General features: G+C 34.7%; 2 protein-coding genes across 4 annotated transcripts; one reads left to right on the forward strand and one right to left on the reverse strand.

Moving 5' to 3' along the window:
- The first annotated feature begins 243 nt into the window (after window positions 1-243).
- LOC105697071 (ubiquitin-conjugating enzyme E2Q-like protein 1) lies at window positions 244-6,008 on the forward strand. 3 transcript variants are annotated; one of them, XM_012420062.1, is made up of 3 exons: window positions 244-296; window positions 4,226-4,916; window positions 5,044-6,008. In XM_012420062.1, exons 2-3 carry the CDS (start codon window positions 4,263-4,265, stop codon window positions 5,170-5,172), a joined length of 783 nt encoding a protein of 260 aa, XP_012275485.1. In that variant the 5' UTR covers window positions 244-296; window positions 4,226-4,262; the 3' UTR covers window positions 5,173-6,008. The 3 variants fall into 3 exon arrangements, with proteins under 3 accessions (XP_012275485.1, XP_012275483.1, XP_012275482.1); XM_012420060.1 differs by lacking the exon at window positions 244-296 and adding an exon at window positions 2,023-2,254; XM_012420059.1 differs by lacking the exon at window positions 244-296 and adding an exon at window positions 3,868-4,024.
- LOC105697070 (Y+L amino acid transporter 2) lies at window positions 5,872-15,113 on the reverse strand. The gene is made up of 8 exons (XM_012420058.1): window positions 14,761-15,113; window positions 11,847-12,065; window positions 10,890-11,160; window positions 9,949-10,072; window positions 9,675-9,875; window positions 7,982-8,131; window positions 7,399-7,576; window positions 5,872-7,309 (listed from the first exon to the last, which is right to left on the reverse strand). The coding sequence occupies exons 1-8, from the start codon at window positions 15,014-15,016 to the stop codon at window positions 7,248-7,250; spliced, it is 1,461 nt and encodes a 486-aa protein (XP_012275481.1). The 5' UTR covers window positions 15,017-15,113; the 3' UTR covers window positions 5,872-7,247.
- Between the last annotated feature and the right edge of the window lie 6,517 nt (window positions 15,114-21,630).

Genomic DNA, 21,630 nt, shown 5'->3' on the forward strand with positions numbered 1-21,630 from the left:
TTTATATTAACGTTTTTTTTCCCGTGACTTTAATGTTGCATGCCAATAATCAGTGTGTATGCTTCCTTCTGTATAAATATATGTAATTTTAATGGCCATAGAGAGTTATAACAATGAAGGTTATTCAGGCATATACCTGATAACTGCTAAATTATAATTATCAGAGTAATAATGCCGGCATTAGAGTCAAGTATGAATGTGGATCGATACGCTTGGTTTTCCGGTAGTGAACCCGAGTTCACTTGTCTCCAACTGAGTTTACGTATAAGGTTGCTTAGCAAGAGTTCTCGCGTGAGGTGAGTCAGAAGTAATTGGAATACCGTCCTGTTTCTCTAGGAACGCTACACTCCGAAGCACCTGGATGTCTTAAAAATATATAGCACGTCTTTAATTTAAAACATTCGGACATTTAGTAAAAATCTAAATTACAGATTTCTTTGACGGAATCAAATGGAATCGGGGTAATATCTACCGTTCTAATACGTTTCATTTGATTAAAGTATATATTTCACCTTATAGGCATTGATGTAGAACGTAAACATTGGGTTTCATGAAATTGTGATATGCTAACCGAATTTTGTATCGTAGGTTGCTAAAATATTTTCGAATCGGGATAATATCTACCGTTCTAATACGTTTCATTTGATTAAAGTATATATTTCACCTTATAGGCATTTATGTAGAATGTAAATATTGAGTTTCATGAAATTGTGATTTGCTAACCGAATTTTGTATCGTAGGTTGCTAAAATATTTTCGATACACAGAATTGTTATCCAAATTTTTGAATAACGAACAAATATTATACAAAAGTATATATTTTTTTTATAACACATGTATGGCGGGCTTGCGTTTTCACACCCTTTAAGGTGATATGAAAGGGTTATTCTATATATATAAAATGTTAAGATATTTATAAAACTTTTCTCCAAGATGGATACAACTAATCGTTGGAAACCTCAGCATGTGATTATAAAGGTATGTACAAAGGAAGAACGCGGTGCTCATGAAATTTCATTTTTGAAAACCAATTTTTTTCATTTATCTCAGGCTAGAACCAAGAATACATATTTTTTGGAAAAATGAAATTTCATGAGCACCACGTTCTTCTTTAGGGTCTTCATAATCACCTACTGAAATTTCAAATGATTCGGTGTGCCCAGTTGGGTGAAAATTTTTATAAATGTTTTTACATTTTACATATATAGAATGACTCTTTCATATCACCTTAATAATTTTAATGTTTAAATTTTGGAAAACAGTTCGTTTTATCCGAAAAAGATTATCGTTTTATCTTGAAAAAGGTACGAAGAACATGTTAGCAATTCTACGTATGGGATAGAAGCACTTATAGTGCGTTAATTTTTTGAGAAAGGGAGGGCGAAACAGACCTGGTCTCTTAGCGAGGGGTGCGAGAGGGTCGTATGTGGTAGTATGACCGAGGGACGAAACCGCCGCCGCCTCGCAGCTACCATAGAGCTTACAGAAATTGAGACGACATTGCACATGTCGTTACGAGTTCGAGAATAGTCCTCAGGAGGTCAGACAGGGAATGAGACCGTCTTTCTTTAAGTGATGCTGGAAGTATGTATGTACCCTGCGCGCGCATAGGAGTATTGATACACGAAATTTAAACGATAGGTCGAATAACAAAAACATGCGAAGATACTTGTTCCTTATTGGAAAAGTTCCTTATAATGAACGAATATTAATTTGGTGCTTTTTTCTGATCTCTTTTTGTAGGTTTTACATATTTATGCGAAATAGGGCAGTCACAACATGTATATAGGTATATGCAACACTTGCGCAGGAAGAACTTCCAGCAGCGCTTAGAGAGAAAAAGAGACCTCTCGGTTTACCATGTTGCGGACATCCCCACCTTCACCGCTACTTCTATAAGCTCTATGATAGCTACCCTCTTGAACTTGGCGTAGGCGCAGAGCGGCACAGAGCGGCATGCGCAAGAGCGCATGGGGGTGCTGGGCAGCAGCCAGTGGCGTAGCCTCGGTTACTACCCTGCCCAGGCACAACAGTAAGCTCGACCGTGGGGCGGGCTCGGCCGCTTCTTGTTAAATGTATGGCACTGTTTCCTCGGGATAGTTCGGTACAGAAGCCTCGCCCTAGTTCCCCGTTTAATGACGAATGAGACTGCGCTGTGTATTTCGTTGCACTTTCACGCGGACACAACTTAATGGAGATACGTCGAAGTAATCCTTCCCAGGAGGAAAGTATGCGTCGCCGAGATTCAAGACAAGGTGAGTTAAATTACTGGAATCGTCGAGTCGATAATGTCTGGCTCAAATCGCTCCGGTTAAATAAGGGTAATAAATTAGTTAAAGCATTTTTTGGATTAGAGTTGACCCTGGAATACCAGTGTCATAATAAAATTGATTCTCATCGGGCGGTATTGTCGATGACGATGTACATATGTTGCAAAAATTAAAGGGGTTATTAAAATGTGGACATTTTTTGTGGAATGCTTCGTCTTAGCCATATGGAACGGGAAAAAGTACACCGATCGTTTTTCCGAATTATCCAAATTATCTTTGCTTTGCCCTGTGTCCCTTCCAATTATAACTTATGCTTCTAGACACCGTAAATCGTACGCAATTCTTATGACCGTGTATTCTCGATGCGATGTCAGTGTTCAATGAGAACGCCTTTTACATGTGTTTTGCCAAATCGCATCAATCCTCGTTCTTTAGCCATTTTCCTCTGGTTGAAGCATTTTTATTCATGGACATCGACGAATCTTTTTTTGGACGAGCCTTTACGATTTCTTTCCCGTGTTCATTTTCCAGAAATTTGTTACAACCCGAATTTTTAGATCCTCAAGGTATGCAATCTGTTAACAGGTTTTTATTAAGTATCAGATGTTTCCAGATTGTCACAATTATAGTTAATCAACAGAATGCAATATGAGATTACTTTTAATAACGTAAAATAGGAACCATAGAGGCAGTTTTTGTGACGAACATTGAATTATTGCAGTTTTTCTAAATTCAGTACTAGAGAACCTTAAATTCAACAAATACTTCTTATTTTCATATTCGAGTTAAACACACGGGTGATTTGATTTTGATTATCACATAATTGGAAGAAAAGGTATATAATTCTAAGTTAAGAGCTGAACAGAAAGTTGATATTATAAATAATTGGCATTTCGTACATTTCAGCATGTTAATATTTTACATTTTGAGAAGCATGAACATATTGATATAATAATTTCCTTATTTGATTCTTTGTAAATATTAGGTTTAGAGACGAAAACCCTATGCATTGGCATCCGGTTATATTTCTGTGTATGCAGGAAAACTCATCAGTAGGGGCAAATGAAAATTACGTTACTTTACTTTTAAAATTTACCCGCAGCATAATACTTACTCATAGTTTATTTAAATTATAGAAAACAACTTGAATGTTATTTAAGAAATTCAATTCTCATGAATTTGCAGAGGATTTAATTATTGGTTATGTTCTCGTTATCAGTCATATTATTAGGGTAATATAACGCACTAAAAATGCTAGCCATACCGGTGTATGTTATAAAAGTAATTCCATGAATTATTTCGTTTTGGAATTGGACACGATAGAAATAAAATTTGTAAAATAAGTGAATGCTATTTTATACATATAACGTATATACTAAATTACAACATGAATTTAATGATGGGCTACAAAATGCCTTTAAATTTACTGTGAACTTCTGTCCTGGTAAAAGGTGTCAGTTCTATTTTGCTAAATTTCGGAACATTTCTTGTCTTCTTGCTTATGAGTAATGTGAAGTTGAATACATTGAATATGGCTACGTGTCCCTTATGAATTTCAAAATAACACTGCCCAAAGCGTTTCCTGTGACAGTTTTTTTTTTTAATAATGGAGGCGTGAGCTTAGAAATATAACAGCTAATAAACGTACGTTCTATTAATTATTGATGTCACAAAATTTATTCGTGTAAGGCTGAATGATTAATTGAAAACCTGTGCTTGTGATAAAGAATATTTCAAACATCAAACAGAATGAAGGTAAAATTTGTAAATATTAAAAATTTACATTTAAAAACAGTGTAGATCGTTGATATGTGAAAATAATAATTAAACACTAAATACATAATTATTACTCATAACATGTGACATGTAGTTTTTGGTTATTTTTAAAACATTTAATTGAAATGTGTTTTAGGTAAATGTCTTAAAATTATGTATTACATAACTAATTTATTTCAGACTAAGCGGATTGCACAGAAGATTCAAGGTATTAATCATGACAACAAGATCAAAGGAGAAAGTGGTAGCTGCCTTTCGTAAATTGTTTCGCTCTTCTGAGAAAATCGACGAACCAAATGGAGCAAGTAGTTCAACAAGTTCACCATCCCGAAGGCTGTTAAGTCGTCATCATCGACCTGATGCAGTTACTCCATCCGATGGATCGCTGCAGGATAATCCTAGTAGCAGTCATAATGGTAGCTGCTTCTTTAAAACAAAGAAATCCACTGAGAACTGTTCGAAAGCAATTACAAATATGCCTGAAAAAGGCTTGCGTTTACGAAGATTAATGAAGGAACTTAGTGAGATTCAAAGAATACAGAATCGACAGGAATCCACTTTTACCGTGGAATTAGTTAATGACAATTTATATGAGTGGCATGTACGATTACACAAGATCGACCCTGAGAGTAAACTAGCAGAAGATATGAAAGAGTTCAACATACCTCATATACTTTTGCATCTAGTTTTCCCTGAAGATTTCCCATTCTCACCACCTTTCATGAGAGTAATTTCACCACGAATTGAAAAAGGCTTTGTGATGGAAGGAGGTGCAATATGTATGGAATTACTAACTCCGAGAGGTTGGGCAAGTGCATACACGGTCGAAGCAGTCATTACACAATTTGCTGCTAGTATCGTTAAGGGGCAGGTAGGCGATAAGCAATTAATATTTTGCTAATTTTATACTTGCTATATTAAATGACATGTCAATACATTTGAAACAAAAATATTATGCTTATTATTAAATTACGTAAACTTGATGATATGCATTTAAGGGAAGGATTACAAGGAAACCAAAGACGAACAAGGAATTCAATAGACGATTGGCTGAGGAGTCTTTCAGAAGTTTGGTAAAGACTCATGAGAAATATGGTTGGGTGACTCCGCCGCTGTCCGAGGGTTGAAAATAGTCGCAATAGATAAGTTTTTGCAAGATGAACTACCTTCGATTATAATGTCTCACCAAATTTTCGTAAACAATAGATAATTCTTTATAACTAAATGCAGGAGTAGTATGTATTTAATTACAACACATTGGAAGCCAATTCTTTAATCATTGCCAATACGTTTGTACTTATCAGATTTATATCCTTATCAAATGATTACATTTCAATAATTATATAAAATATTACATGTTCCTTCTGTGATTAATATGTAAGGCACTAGTATTTTATTTTAATTTGTTGTGTTCATAAGTCATTAAATATTTCAACAGCTCAAATACAAACGAAAATCAATAGTTATATGTCCTTGATAAATGCAGTTCCTTAATGGAATACGGATTGCTTGTAAAAACAATGGTCATATGCTAGATAACAATGTTTGATTTGTCACATGTATCAAGTATACAGTTCCACATATTATTTCACTATAATTTTGGTGAATTAAAAAATACCGACTTCTTTATGTTAACATAAATAAGTGAATATGTAATATAGTTAATAAGAATTACCTGGGTTTATTATCTTAGTAACTGGGTTCGTTAGGAAAAAGGTTTTAAATTCTTGTTTTGGAATCAAAATGTTACAAAAACATATATCTTCATACTTGTAAAAATGTTTCTTATTAATATAAGGTAAAGTTTTCAAGATATAGTGATGCAGTTAGTTTCAGTAAAATATAGTTTATTAGATACAATACGTAGTATTATAAATTACGTGCCAAATAAATATTAATTAATATCCCAGTTGCATTTGTGGATACAAATTGAGCTACATTAAAATTGTATATACGTCGTGTATTTCTTGTGTAACACCTTTTCATAAAAATAATATTTTTTATTGTAATATATTAAGTGGGTAGATGGGTAAATGTACAGCGCATTGAATGGCAACAAAAACATGATCGTCATTCTTTCATGTAATTACGTATGTTGTAAATATATTACATTTTTAGAACAAATAAGTAAGCTAAATACAGTTGTGCATTAGGCAATAATTCAGTAGTTGATCAATCAATCAGCTTTTCTCAGTTTGTACAGTGATAGTGTGATGTTGCTCTTTATTTTTTCTCAGGTTTATCACGTAATGTACATTTGTGACGACAAAATCTGGCTCTTTAACTGCTACAGTGTTCGTAAGTATTCAGCCATAACAAAAAATTTGTCTTAAACCTGTACATTTATCTTCATAAAATATTTCCACATTATCCTCACTTAGAATTGCTTTCTGTGTTGTTTTATTTTTTAAATATTTTCAGAATATGCTATCGATGTATCAGCATCATATTACAAACGTTTCTATAAATGCCCACCTTTAGATCCATTCCGGCCTAAATATTCAGATTGTCAAAATAGGTATCACAACTCTACTCAATATGTATTTAAAGGCACAATGGAAATTAGAAAAGAGAGAAAAAAATTACTCCAATCATTTTTTTAAATTTAACATTAAACCATATTTGAATTTAAGAAAGTACATTATATGTATATATAATCATGTGTGATGTAACATATTTGTTTGTTCCTTTTCTTTATATATATATATTATTTTCTTTCCTTTGTTTTATAATTGATAAGTTCTATTGCTAGATCGTATAAAATATAATTCAGATTTTAGTAGTACTTATAAATAACCCAAATTTCCATTATTTTAATGTTTGTTGCTTTCTCAAGGCATTGTCATTAGTATCTCAAGACAAATTTTTGAGACTACGTTGAACTATAAATTTTGTACTCATACAGTTATTGAATATTTTTGTAAACTATATAGAGTCATTAAATATGCCATATTTATCGTTATGGTCATTATGACAGCATTGAAAATTTAATGTACCGCATTCTTCTAAAGACAATTAAATGTCATTTCTTCAAATTTCCTTATTGTATTCAAGAAGTTGCACTTGTCTTTAAAGGTCATCTATCAAAATAGTTCTCGAATATCATTCATTGCTTTAAATCTCCGCTGTAATCGGTTACGTAGTTTTGCGACTACTTTTTCAATATTCATCAGCTTCCTTGACGACTTCCTACTAAATATTCTCAATCGCTCTTATCTTCTTCCACACACATGAACATTTTAGCACAAGTCATAGTGAATTTGTCTAAAAGAAGATGAAAAGTTATTTTGAAAAAAAGCTCCATTGATATAATACAATACTGTATCATACTCATACTTGTGCAATCTACTTACGTGAAGCATGGACGAACCACTGAGGTTTGTTCTTTTGGTATATTAAAATCCAGTAAACGGGGATACCCGATAAAATAATGATAACACCCATGCCTACTTCCCACGGCGAGACATAACATGGCAATGTTACCAAAAATGCACAGATTAGGAAAAATGTGATGGGTAACAGAATAGGTACCTGAGAAATAAAAAATGTTGCAACATAAATATCGGAAAAATCACGAAAACTTAATTAATTAGCATTTCGCGGTACGTTCCAATATAGAGAAAAATGGTTATCATGATAATACTAAACAAGATCATTTTCAATTGCACCGTTTTAGAACTTGAAATTTTCATCTGTAACAAAATATCTTGTTTACATATATATTATAATTACCATATTTTTATACGGATTTGTTGCCTTCTTTGCATTTTTGAATTGTTATAATTTAAAGACGGATATGTTACATTTTATATATAGAGGAATGAAATCATAGAGACGGTAGTATATAACGTTCATTGTGAGATTGTATCATTTTTAATTAATTATTTTCCATAAGTAACAAACAACCCAGAATTTATTTATAATTATTATACTTACTTTGATGGGCCGATGAAGATCAGGTTTTTTGTACCTTAGCCATAAGAGGCCAGATATTGAAAGAGTAGTAAATAGTGCTTCAACAAAGCTCACGTAATCGATAAGCGCATAAACATCATCAATTACCAGAAGAGCTAGGGTAATGATGCACTGCAATGAGAAATTATAAATGCCATTAATTTAGTGAAATTGTTAGATATTATGGTAAGTATTACATGTAATACTAATATATTAACTATAATATAGAGTAACATTACTGCTATAGGTTGTGCCTATAAGGAAGAGTTTGTTATACAAAAAGCGGTTAATATTTTTCCAGGATCATAATATGAACTATTTTTTTTAAACATGGTACCAACAGTTGTAAGTAATTTGTGTGAATAAAATAACACGGCTGCAGTGTTTAATTCATAAATCATTTCTAAGTCCTTAAGAAAGCGTTTATTGTTACTTTGATCAATCTTTTGTTAAGGTAATAAAACTACAATTGGCATAATTGAGCGGTAACTAACGTAAGCCTTAACTTCCGACATCAATTGATGGAGGAAAGTTCATTGTCAAGTAAAGTTTATTCTGTTGGTGGTCATTTTCTTATCTAAAAAACAGAATTACGCACAGCAATTATAAAATTTCATTCATGCCGTATTTCACGAAAGAAAATAGTAGTTTTCTAGTAACTACAACTAAAAATTTTGTTCTGTGTGGCATAACGTGTAGATTACGTGAAGCATGGGTGAAATATCCTTGCTTGATATCTACAACGTTAAAGGGTATACGTCACTCTTCTTTCTTTTCTTAAATAATATTGCACACGACGTTATACATTTATGACAAGGAAACGATAAAAGTTTACATATTTTCGTCGAGGAATTATCGGTGATAGGCCGAAGGGTGATAAATGTCGGTGGACAGGCCGTTAAGAACGATTGACGGTTCAGTTACGGAACAAACGTGAAGGTAATGCATAGAGGCAGTGATATTACTTGACGCAGCAACACATAAATATACAGCTTTGTGATTAATCAGTGATTCTTATTACTCGAAGTGTGCATTGAACTTTAGACGTTACGTGATGATGGGCATTCCTAGTTAACGTGCTTTAGATTCTTAGGTGGATATTATCTAAAAGGAACCAAAATATCTGTAAACAATTTAACATGTTTGAAATAATAAGTATTGATGGGCATTTCTAATTATCATGCTTCAGATTCTTAGGTGGGTATTATTTAAAAGAAATCAAAATATCTAAAAACAATTTAACATGTTTGAAATAACGCGTGAAAAAATAATATGTCCAACTCCCTTTAAAAACAAGTTTACAACGTACTTTAAGTCCGTTTCACAGGAGCTTCACCCCCTTCACACGAATCAAAATGATCTTTATGACCTTGATGCACAATATACTATTTAAATCATAAAGAATGTCTCTATATAAACCTTTCTTGCACTATAATGGGTTGTGGAAAAATGAGAGAACGTGACATTGCAATCTTTTTTGAGGAAAAAGGTTTTAAATATTGAATGATATAAATACTGTGTTGAAGTTTTAGTAGTAATTAATGCGGAAAGTAATTCAAGGTAGTATATTCTACTACACTTGAAGTATATGTCATTACATTTACGCAGTGAGTAGTCTTACACCTATATTTACTTTCGATTTATTTGTACATGCAGTAGGTTCAAGCATACTTACAAGAAAGATAAGTGAAGGCATGGGTGTTAGGTTTTTAACATTGATGAGAGTTATAGCAGTCGGTAGATGACCATTACGAGCACCAACGAAAAAGAGTCTCGACGATACTAATATCGCACCGTTGAGTGCCCCGAAGGTCGAGCAAGCTGCAAAAACGGGAATGGTCCAAGCCATCATCCCCAGTACTTTATCACCGAATGTCTGGAATAATATATTCATCGATTTTTCGTTTCATAAAGAAAGTGGTCTTACATCTTTCAGGTGTAATACTTACAACTGCAACGGCGCTTGAAGCCAAAATTTCAGGTCGTGTCAGGACTACAAAATAGGCTACGTTAGTGAGAACGTAGATAACGGTAATCAAGGGCATCGAAATGCATATTGCTTTAGGAAGATTCCTGATAGAAAATTAATAAAACAAAAATATTACTGCGTATATAAACGGACATAAGTCGCTATAAAAGACTTAACATATTTTTTTTGTTTCCTGAGCGTTTTTTGACAGTTGTTGGAAATTTGATAACATTTTCTTCTTATTGCAGGTAAACGAGTTAAAACTTATTTTTCAATTAACAACCCTTTAAAGTAACAATTTTAAACGCCAACGTTCAAATTTTGAAGGTCCCTATTGCGATCTTTTTAATGCTGACAGTGAGTCCTTTAATAAGCCTTTACATAACAACTTAGAAATGGGTCATAATTGTCGGTTTCATTACCTATTAGATATCATATTAGGTATACATTTGCTCACCGATATAATCGTTCATTAAATAGATACTGCGCCAGAAAAACGTATATTCTAACGTAAACGAGTATCGTGAAGTGCTATGTCAGAAATATTGAAAATATGTATGAAATAAAAAAAAGAAAATGTCTATACATTTTGAAAAAGAATCATTATATACACTTTCGTTAATTACACAATACAAATTATAAACGTTAGAAGAAACGTTTAAAATATACGTAATCGTTCTAGTTCCTAAATTCACAAACCTGTTATAGGTAAGTATAGGCAGTACTGTAGTCGATTTGACGTTTTTCTCGAAAAAAAAACTACTATTTTATCTTGGTGAACTATGTTATCACTTTACAGGTCGCTTTATTCGGTTTCATTGAACTCTCGAGAATGTGACTGTCACAGGAAGTGAGAGCGGCCTGTTAAGTGTTATTGACAAGGTCTTGGTAGCATAGGTGTCCATAGAAATAGTAACTTACTTGTGAGGGTCCTTCAGTTCTTCTGTAATGAAATTAAGATAATTCCAGCCAGCATAGGAAAATAGCCCGGAGTAAACTGCCAATGCCATGTAACCCGGCTGTGTATTGGTTCCTTCCATTGGATTTTGGAAATTTTCCGTATTTCCTAAGCAGAGCCACCAAAGTCCAGCAATGATAATTATCACTAGAGCGAATATTTTGGTGGCTGTAAAAATATCTTGTACTCTTGTTGCCCATTTGACATTGTAACAATTAATGGCAGTCAGAAGACCTGCGTGACGTAAACAACATTTCATGTCAATTGCTTTAAATTATGAGAAATAAGTACGGCAATTTGTAATCAAGTGTTAGAAAGTATTTAAATGCAATACTTTGAAATATTCTTCGTAGTTGTACATTCTCTATACCATTCTAAAGTTTAACGATAACAACGTTAAAAATATAGTTCTATGTATCAGTATATAATACTTTCATGATCAGTTAAAGAAACATTTACTGCCTCTTAAAATGGAATGTAGAAGTAGGAAATGTTTTAATTGGAAAATATAAAAAATAAAAACATATACATACATATTCCTCAAAAACGAGGCGCCTTGTTGTAATTAAAATACGTATTGTTCGAAATAATATCGTATACAATAAAGTATTGGATAAATTTAGTAAAATCGTTGCAGTTTAGAGCAGTCTGCAATTTATTTTGCCAGCCATTCTCTGAAACGTGTGTTCATTCACCAAAAGTAAGACACACGTTTTTCGCTGTATAGGCATTACTTGACGTACACAGTTGAAAACATTCTACATGATTTACGTATATATGGTATATAATCATGACTTTTTAATGATTATCAATTTATATCGAAACATTTGATCTATCATTCTCTTTAAATTTGGAACAGTATACTTTCGAAACGTACTTGGCCAAACATTATTTATAATTAAAACCTGCGATTTACTTACACGTGATTGTTGCAGCCAGCAAGCGCACTGCAACATAAGGAGGTTCGCATGTCGGCCATACCGGTTGCAAGATGTATTGTGAAAACGTTAGTGCAGTAATAGCGTTTCCAGTTGGTACCAATACGAACAAAGCTACCCACAAATATAAGAATGCAGGTAGCGGTCCAAACGCATCGCCAATGTATGCGTAATCACCACCTGACTTCGGTATCATCGTTCCTACATTAAAGTACAAAAGAAATTCATTAAACCTTTCTGTCGCATGATTCGTACGCCAACGTCACGTCAGAAAATTATCTTTCATGGCTTTTGAAAGTAACGGTATGTTCAGCGCAGGAGCTCTAATTTATTCCAATGAAATAAATTATAAACCCAGTTCTTTCAATTAGCTAACAAAAAGCTGCATTGTCCTATAAACCGGGTTTATGCGAAAGTAATTGGAAACGTGACCTCCACTAACTTCATTACGAAAACCGTTTTTGTTACTTCACCTTCAACATAATAACGGTAGTAGGTGATCATGTTTAAAGATGAGTGTATTTGTGAAGTGTTCCACGAAGGTACTAATAATTGTCCAGTACTGTAAAAATAAATTATTGAAACACTATCTCGGTCTCAAAGGCTGACGGGTTATATAATGAGCCGAGAAAATTGTTTTTCAGACAGCGTCATCCTTCCATTAGGCCTATTGTAATTTGCAGGAAATTTATTATTTAGCAGAACTTAAAACTGCAGAATCGGCTGCTAGAATGTATGACTTATATTCGCCTCAGAAAAGGATGATCGAAAAGAGAGGTTACGGAAAACACTGCACTCTGAAGTCGATGAAAAAGCATCGAATATAAACCAAAGAAAAGATGTTTGAATTTTTTAATCTTATAATCTTGATTAAAAGATGCTAAAACCCGGCACATAAGATATCTGTTCCTCATCGTTTTATCGACGACATGCTATAACCGATGATTTTTCGAAAAATTCGTCATCTCTTAGACATCTTTTCGTCGTTGTGTTTGTTTAATCCGTATCCGTTCAGGGTATTTCAGGAAGCTGATGGAAATAACGTTTTACAATTAGATTTAAATGAACTTATACATTTCCGTATTCGTACTGACACGGAAGTAATACGGAAATGAATGAATACCCCAATATAATTTAAAGAAATTATTTCTATTGATACATGAAAGTCAGTGCAATGTAGTGTCATGGACACGATATGGATATGTTTAAATCGACATATATTCGAGGCATGGCGGAAAAGTTCGAGCAAGTATGCGTGCTTTGCGATCACTTTTGCATTATCCATGATTTTCAATTATCCGCGCATCCATTTTCAGTTATTATCGTGGATAATCGGGAGTCCATTATTTACGACTTTCTTTTTATAAACAATAGAATAATAAGGATCCATGTATCAGATTCGATCAATCATTGTAGGTGAACTAAACCTTTGGAATACTGCCTCCCTGTTCTAAATCCGATAAAGACGCATCTCTCTGAACAGATAATCTTTCAATTAGAGGTGTCCTCATCAACGATAACCGATGGAGATTGTAGACTACCTGAGATAAATCACGTTAGGAACGTTTTCAGGAACAGGCATTATCGTTGAAGCTCACATAGCACATATTTTTTTGTCTGCGAATTATACAAAATTTGACAAATCGTCTCGCAACTCATTGTGAACACGTATATACGCGCTTACCTGTAAAATTACAAAAACCAACACCGCGTACATTCTTTCCGCGCCCTTTCAAGAATTAACACAAGTAAATTTGTAGATGTGGGGAAATGTGTCTAATTAAGTGTGAAATGCATACATATCGTTAATGAAACGATGTAGTCTTCATTCTAAAATTTCCATTGATCTATCGACTTAAAGATTTCTAATGAAATTAGTGAGCCACGATTTAGAAAGAGCGATAAAATCCATTTATCGAAGTATTAATTTCTCCATTTTTCCTATTATGAAGATCTATCCCGGGATTCTTAAAGCCGGTACTAATCTATACTCATGGCGATGGCAGGTAAGAAGATTCGCCGAAATCAACGTCCTCTTTCACCACACGACAAAAGATTTCGAATGTTGAAAAAGGGTGCCATGGTTGCGTCAGAACGAGAAAACGTGCGGGGGTCGTTGCCCAAAAATCGCACACGTATAATACACGTGAACACGTGATATGAATCATCTTATGGTCCGAAAGTTCCTACTCCGTCAAAAAGCGAATCGTAATCGCAGAATAAACGGTTTGGAAACGAAGCTTCGTTGTCGAGATTTCGAGAATATGGAAATCTGTCAGTATTGTACGAGCGCACCTGCCTAATTTAAAGTCTCGGCTTTTTGGACCTCGATCGGTATTCCCGCGTTAGATTGATTTCGTAAACGATTTTCTATCTTTGTAGGGAAAGAAAGTAAGAGAGAGAATTTTTGTTCATCATGTGGTAAATATGTTGACGCGCGCGAACGATGCGAAAATTGGAGTAGTGGCGACGGTACGTATCACAGTCGTTACGATTGCTATACTTAGCAGATATTACTTTTTCCGAAGTTTCACGAATAAGCTTATCTTGAAAATAACCAGAGCACTGGAAATCAAGGAACGCATAGTATACCGTCACGAAGGCATTATAATTCACTGTAAAGAAAGTCGCTCTGTATAAATCCTCCGCGAAGAAAAAAAATGTTTCACTATAATCATGACCACCCTCATGTATAAAATGAATCCGGTAAACGTAGATGTACAATTACCGAAACGTACGCATATTCGGCGTACTTTGCGAAAGAATTTTTCTCAAAATCGAAGGTGCGCACGTACCTATTTAATCCTTCATTCAAGTAATTAATCAATAAAGAACCACTCCAGTCCATTACGATGATACGCGCGAACAACCCCGCGCAAAAGGGTTTCGAACCCACCGAGTTCGGCGTAGCAGAGGGCTCCGATGAGGGAGAGCAATCCGGAGAAAACCCATACTATGATGGCCAGGCCGACGCTGCCACTGTTGAGCAGGACACCCTTCGGGGAGACGAAGATACCCGCGCCAATGATGACGCCGACGATGATGGCCACACCGTCAAGGAGACCGATGTCCTTCTTCAGTTTGACACCGTCTTCGGAGGAAGCCGTCCTCGCGCATGTGGCCGTCTCAGCGGGTGCTACTTTGGCCGGCATTTTGACAGGGCTCGGCAGCCGCTGCGTGCGATCTAGACGCGATGCGAGGATTTAAAGTGAAGCGCACGGAAGAGCGCGCTTAACTTACGTGGGCCGAGGCGAGCGGACGGGCGCGAACTGTCGAACTCGTGGCGCGCGTGGCCCGGCTTGACACGTGGTCGCGGCCGGCCACGACCGGCTCACCATAGGCAGGGATGCCGGAGACGCGCCGCGCGTCCCCCGGCCCTGCTCGTCCTCGTCGAGGAGTCCAGAGGAGTCGCCGTTTCGAATCGAGGGAGCGCGCTCGCAAATCTCGGCCTGGACCACGTGACGCGAGGGGCGTTTCGTAGGACGGAAGTCGAAGGTACTCCCTCGGGAGTCGGGGCACACTTGCGCGTTGCCGACCGGCGCGTTCCCGACAGGCCCCAACCCCTTTAAAAAACATGGCGGCAAGTTCACTTCGAACTTCGAGCCTGCAGGCAGAGTACCATTGGCCTCGATCCATCGATTTACCGATTTCTGGCCTGGATAATGCAGGACTCGGAGGGGCCTCGTCAAGGTCTCGAGAAGGGGTCCGGATTAGGAAGCGACCTCGATTATCGGAGTGTCCTGCTGAATAGTCGGGAGAAGGTAGAGGGCAACGATCTTTCTCAAAATGCTGAGGGAGAGCCTTTCGAGATTTGAACCCGGTGTAACTTTGGTTTTTGATTGTTGACTTTTTGAGTGGTTATCTAATCGTAAATTGTGGGGCTTAGATAAGGTCTTGGGAATGCATTTCGTGTGGAAAAGGAATGATGTTATTTGGGTAGGCTAGTGGCGAGGGATAGGTAAAGGATAAATCGTTTTAAAATGATGAGGAAAGTTTTTTCAAGATTTTCTAGCGTCCGTGAAACGAATGAAAATAGATCAAGGTATTTCCTATCTTATTGTAAGAGATGACAAATAAATGATAAAAGATACCCAGGTAGTGTAAATAAACATCAAATATTCTTATATACATGGTCAAATACGTAAAAAAGAAAGGAAAAAGAAAAAGGCCTTCAAATACTCCACCCGTGAGTCATCAGGATTTGAACTAGATAGTTGTAGATTGTACTAAATGATAGGGATATATTTTGAGAGAAACCCTCAATACGTTATTTTTACAGAATATGTCCTACCATTATATAGTAGTTTTCCATTTTAAATTATACGATTTTCAAAAAATGATCGATAGTCAATTAAAATTTCTTATTTTTCAAAGGAAAAAAGAGTACGTTTTAAAGTAATTTTATGCAAACACTAGCTAAATAAATATTTTAAACGGAATATTTAAGAAGACGAAAAAAGGCGATTATTTAGATATAAACGATTCAAAATTTTCCATGTCTTTACGGCCCTTTATTATGATTTTCGGTCCTTTGAAAAACGTTTCTTGATGACATCTTTGTTAAAATCGTTCCTTTACGTAATTGTTATTTCCTTCAGCGAGAAAATAAAATATTGTGTCAAGTTGTGTTTACGCAATGTCGCGGAAAGTACACCTGAGTGAATTGGGGCCAACGACTCAAGGGACTTGAGCAAAAAAAAAATGACGCACTAAGGAATGACAAGAAAGTCTCAAAAATGTTGTTTAAAATATAAATTAGAAATATATACGTGTCCCAGTGATACGTTATTTCTCCGACATGCTTGTTAATTCCTTATACAAGAAAAAGCAATATGCTGTCAGTTGCTAAAATTGATTCGTGATAACCGAGTAACTTGTCACACAACCGTGTTAACGATTCTGCTTGAACCTTGCATTGTGCAATCGCAGTATCTCAACTTGTCGCGTGTTTTGAATTTTTGGCTTGATATAAAGCAGCTTGTAAAAATTATATTTTTCTCGTAGAGATTGTTAAATACCTTAAAAAATCGCAACACAGTTTTTGCGATATTGTTGTAAAGCCGTTCTATATGTCGGGTTTCATAAGTTATTCTAGATATCGAAATTGGAAGTAGAATAACAACTCTGGCCAAGTTTAATTATCTTATTTACGATGATATTAAAGAGAAATATATGCATGTTTCATAATCGCGGGTGTAATGACGTTAACCTGAATTTAACTTCTCATATTAATTTAGCAATCGTCGTACTTTCACTCAAACATGAAGTTTTGTGAAAGATCGTAATTCCCTTTTGCAAGAGTAGTAATGGCATTAAACGTAACAAAGGAGTGACGACAACGATACGCTGCAAACTGTGGAAAATAGTGTACACAGAGATTATCATTTTTTCCAACGGCACTTTATAGACGCACTAACGAGCTATGATTGTTAACATAAAAAAGATACTATACCGTTTCACTTCCAACACATTGCATATTCGCAATGCACATTGCTCAGTCTACTTAAGGAAGGGTGCAGTTATGGCTCGCTGATGCATACCGACTTCGTATAAACAATATCCTAGTAGTATAGAATAATTTCTAAATATTTGTTTTTAATCTTTGCTAAATATCTCAAGCAACAGGTTTTTTAAGATTTCTTGTAGATTTCATTTGAAGATATCTGAAATATTTGTTGAAAATCTCAATGACATATTTAGTTTCAATAATTTATGAACATATATAGAAATTATATTTTTTAATTTATGAACATATAATAAAAATACATTTCATTTATATCACGACTATTATCGCGGACACTTCATTTGGTATCAAAAAACACAAGAAATGTTTATATTTTCGTTCCGCTATTTCATTATGGAAGCAGAACGTGTGATTTTGATTTTAAATATTTTCAAAACTTTTATAATGTATTCGGCGGATAACATTTAAAAAATACTTGTATTAAAATGAAACGAAATGTTTTGTATATCTGGTAAAAAAATATTATGAAAACACATGGAGCTAATATTATATAAATGTTACAGGGATAATATTCTAAAGTAAACGTTTTGCAAATATTTCAAATGTCGGCTAAATGTTTACAAAATGTACGATATTCATTAAATATATAGAAAATATAGGACAAATCTTTTTTGCTACTAGGGTATGCTTGAATAGGAATCGACTTTGGATTAATTCGAGTTTCTCTTTTGCTCACAAATCGATCAGCGGATGATTTTGTTTGAACAGATGATTTCTAAAAATGGATAAAAAGACCAAAGAAAGTCGCGAAGACGTATTCAAGACGGTATACACCGCGCGTCGGATTAAACATTATTATCTTGTTTCATTGATGATGCAAAATCAACTGTCATTAAAGTCAGTGTTTTGGAATTACATGAGTATAACTTTACGTTCAATCAATAACTTGTCGAATTAAATGAAATTCGTTGAAAACAAAAATTCTATTACTTAAGGCAATTGTCGAGTGAAATCTTGAAAAACATAGTATTTCTTCTACGTATTTTGTAAATAGTTTAATTGTCCGCAAATTATATATTCCACATTTATACAATGACTGTGTGTATCTTAATGCGAGCGTTATTATTGTCAAGTATTATATTGTTTTCCCGTAACCGCAGTAAGTCGAATCCCCTTACTTAAGAACACCGCACACGATAGACAGTCGGTAACCGATAATTTTTGTCGTCCATAATGTTCACGATACATTTTATCTATCTTTTTAGTCGCCATATGCGGTGTTTCGTAAGAATCTATTGTGAACATTTTGACTGATAAAATTGTCAGTCATCGACTATCCGTCGTGCGTGATGGCCCTTAAATCTCGTAGAGATTTAATAGAAAAGGCTACGTTACATACCGGTCACAGTACACATACATGTAACAAATAACACGTATTTACCTGAGTATATTAACATTTTCGGTTAATGATTTTCATAGACATGGCGACTTAAATAAAGAGTAAATTACACAGGTGAAATAGATTCGCAGATGTTGCTAATGTTCTCTTTTTTTATACGATTATCAATGAGTGTATTACGCACACGACGTGTTCCTTAGTTTATTCAAGTATCGCGAGATTGTACTCGAGACCTCCAACGAAGTATTCTTCGTGTGGCGTCAGATTGTAATTTAAATTCAAATTTATCTTAAGAACACTAATCAATTGATTGGTGATAATATTTGATTCGTTACGTTTGATCAGGAAAGCAAAGAAAGCTGCTTTTCAAGAGTTTCAAAGTTACATCACTGTTTTGAGATTGACGAAAGAACAGATGTTCATTGACTTTTTTCACTTGTGAGATTTATTGACAGGAATAACGTGATATGATCAGATGCGTACGTTGCATATACGTTGGCTCTCATAAATGGATGGTACGGTATAAACCAATTCAAAGATTTTAAGCGTCTTCATGGGAGTTAAACATTTGTAAGCGCTGTGACAAGATTTTGTTATATTTATATTTGCATGAATAAATGATAATAAGCACGGAACGTTATGCTAATTTTCTCTCTACGCGCTTTCTTCCATGCTGACAACGTATACTACATTTTTCAACAATAAGCAGTACTAACTATATATGAGGGGCGAGCCGGTCCCGAGCTCTTGAGAGAACCCTAGATACAATGGCGCAGATTAAATAAATTCAAGTTTGAATGGAACGAATTAATCTGTGCGTATTCTCCATGGCTTTCTAAATGTACATATGTTTAAGGCTTTCCAGAAAATCTATACTTGTTTTTTTCATTTTTTTCCTTTTCCGGACGCACTTTCAATTGACAGAAGTAATGAATGAAGAAAGATAACCGAAGTTATAATTCAACGATTTCCCATTTGAAATTCTAAATTTCAAGCTATCGTATCAATCCGAATAATTATAAATTTTAATAATTTGGAAAAATTTGAAGCGTTCTTGAGATAAGTGCAAAATTATATATAATTATTAAATATGCATTAAAGCAGAAATTGTACTATTGCAGATACTTGATTAACCCCTTTTGTCATTGTAGTGGACTATTGCTTTTAGAGAGATATGATATTAGAAAGAGAATATTAGTAAGTATATATTATGCTAATACTTACGAGCGTCGTTATCGCTAACAATAATGAAGATATCGATTATTTCACCGAAAATTCGTAGACATGCGATTGTGAATGCTACGCTTATGTCGTCAGTTAGAAGCTTCCGGCTGCTATCGGTCTGCCCCTTTCAGTTACAGAGAATCTGAGAACACTTTTCAGCCCTCTCGCTATCAACTCTATGTTCAACCAAACAAATTTACGATTATGAGTTATTTACATCTATATTAAAGTTCGCAGTCACACTGAAAACTATCGGTCGAAGTACATGAAAACTAAACGATACCTCACTGCGTCTCACAGTACGTTGCTACACCTCTTCTGCATTTAGACAAGAGCGAGATAATTTGCAGACTTAAATTAAACTTATGTGCGACTTGACGTTTCCATTATTATTAACGCTTATCACTAACTAGCAAATTGTGCTCTTTTCAATTTCAAGCTGTCGAACAGTATTCGCGTACTGGTATCCGTGTCTTTCTTGATAACATGAACTCTCAATTTTCAATTTACAAATTTTTATAGAATTAATTACTCATTAATAATCTAGGTTTTAACTGAATAATAAGGAAAATTAGTTGTGACGTTTACAGATTACAATTTGAAATCGGAGATGCCAAGTTTCATTTTTTACGCTTGAATGAGAAACCACAATTTTTAGAAAAAATTATCTACAGTAAGTAAATTAACATTATTCTCGATTAGAAATTTCTACGATCAATTTGGTAATTTACACGAAATGTATTAAAATTATGGAGATTCAAGGCTCTAACGCAGAAATTAATATTTCTGCGTTAGAGCCTTCCTAACAGTCGAAATGAAAATGTTCGAAGTGGTTTCTTCAATCGAAGCTATAAGCATCTCAAGATCATTTAGAAGATTCCCAAATTTAGTGAAAATTATTGAAATTTTCTAAAATTACATTGTGAAAGCTGCCTACAATGTGGAAGCGGATTTCTTACACATCTTTGGAAATGTTTAAGTTATTATTAGAAAGAAAATTCTTGAAAACCTGTCTGTTTGGCTGCTTATATTTACAGTTTAATGATGTATGAATATTTTATAGATTCCATTCACATACACTTCCAGCATAAGAATAGGATAATAATGAAGGATTCAAAGAGCATAATATAAATTACTTTTTTCAAATGTAATTCCTTTAATTTTATAACTTTCTTCTTTTGGTAGTTTACTCTTCCTCTGTAGAGTTTGAATACTAGACCGTAAAGCATGACGGATCTTCGTGACCGACGTGAAGTTGACTGCTAGGAGTCTATACTTATATAGTCGAAGGTGCTGGCGGAAACGTAGTAACTAAATACGTTTACTCGCTGAAATATATAGTAAACTGGAATGTTCGCCGCGCTTAAGAATGCACGGCGAGTTTGTTGCAGAGAGACATAGATTAGGATGTCTCTGCATCCTTGTCACACGAAGTTTAGTACCCATTTGTGCGAGAGAGATGAAATGATGGATGTCTCTTTGTCGCAGTTCCACTCCCAGATTAATCAATGCGTGCGCACCGTTTATACCGTCCGAAAGGATAATTTAGTATCATTCACAATTGTCATCGTGTAGTAGAAGTGCCAAACTTAATTTGTAATTAGACTGTACAAAAGCGGGCACGCTGGCGAGTGTTCCAGTTTACTATATATCCTGTATATATCAGTGGTGAATACATG

The sequence above is a fragment of the Orussus abietinus genome, unplaced genomic scaffold (assembly GCF_000612105.2).
Source record: "Orussus abietinus isolate OABI.00-Male unplaced genomic scaffold, Oabi_2.0 scaffold125, whole genome shotgun sequence".
NCBI lineage: Eukaryota > Metazoa > Arthropoda > Insecta > Hymenoptera > Orussidae > Orussus > Orussus abietinus.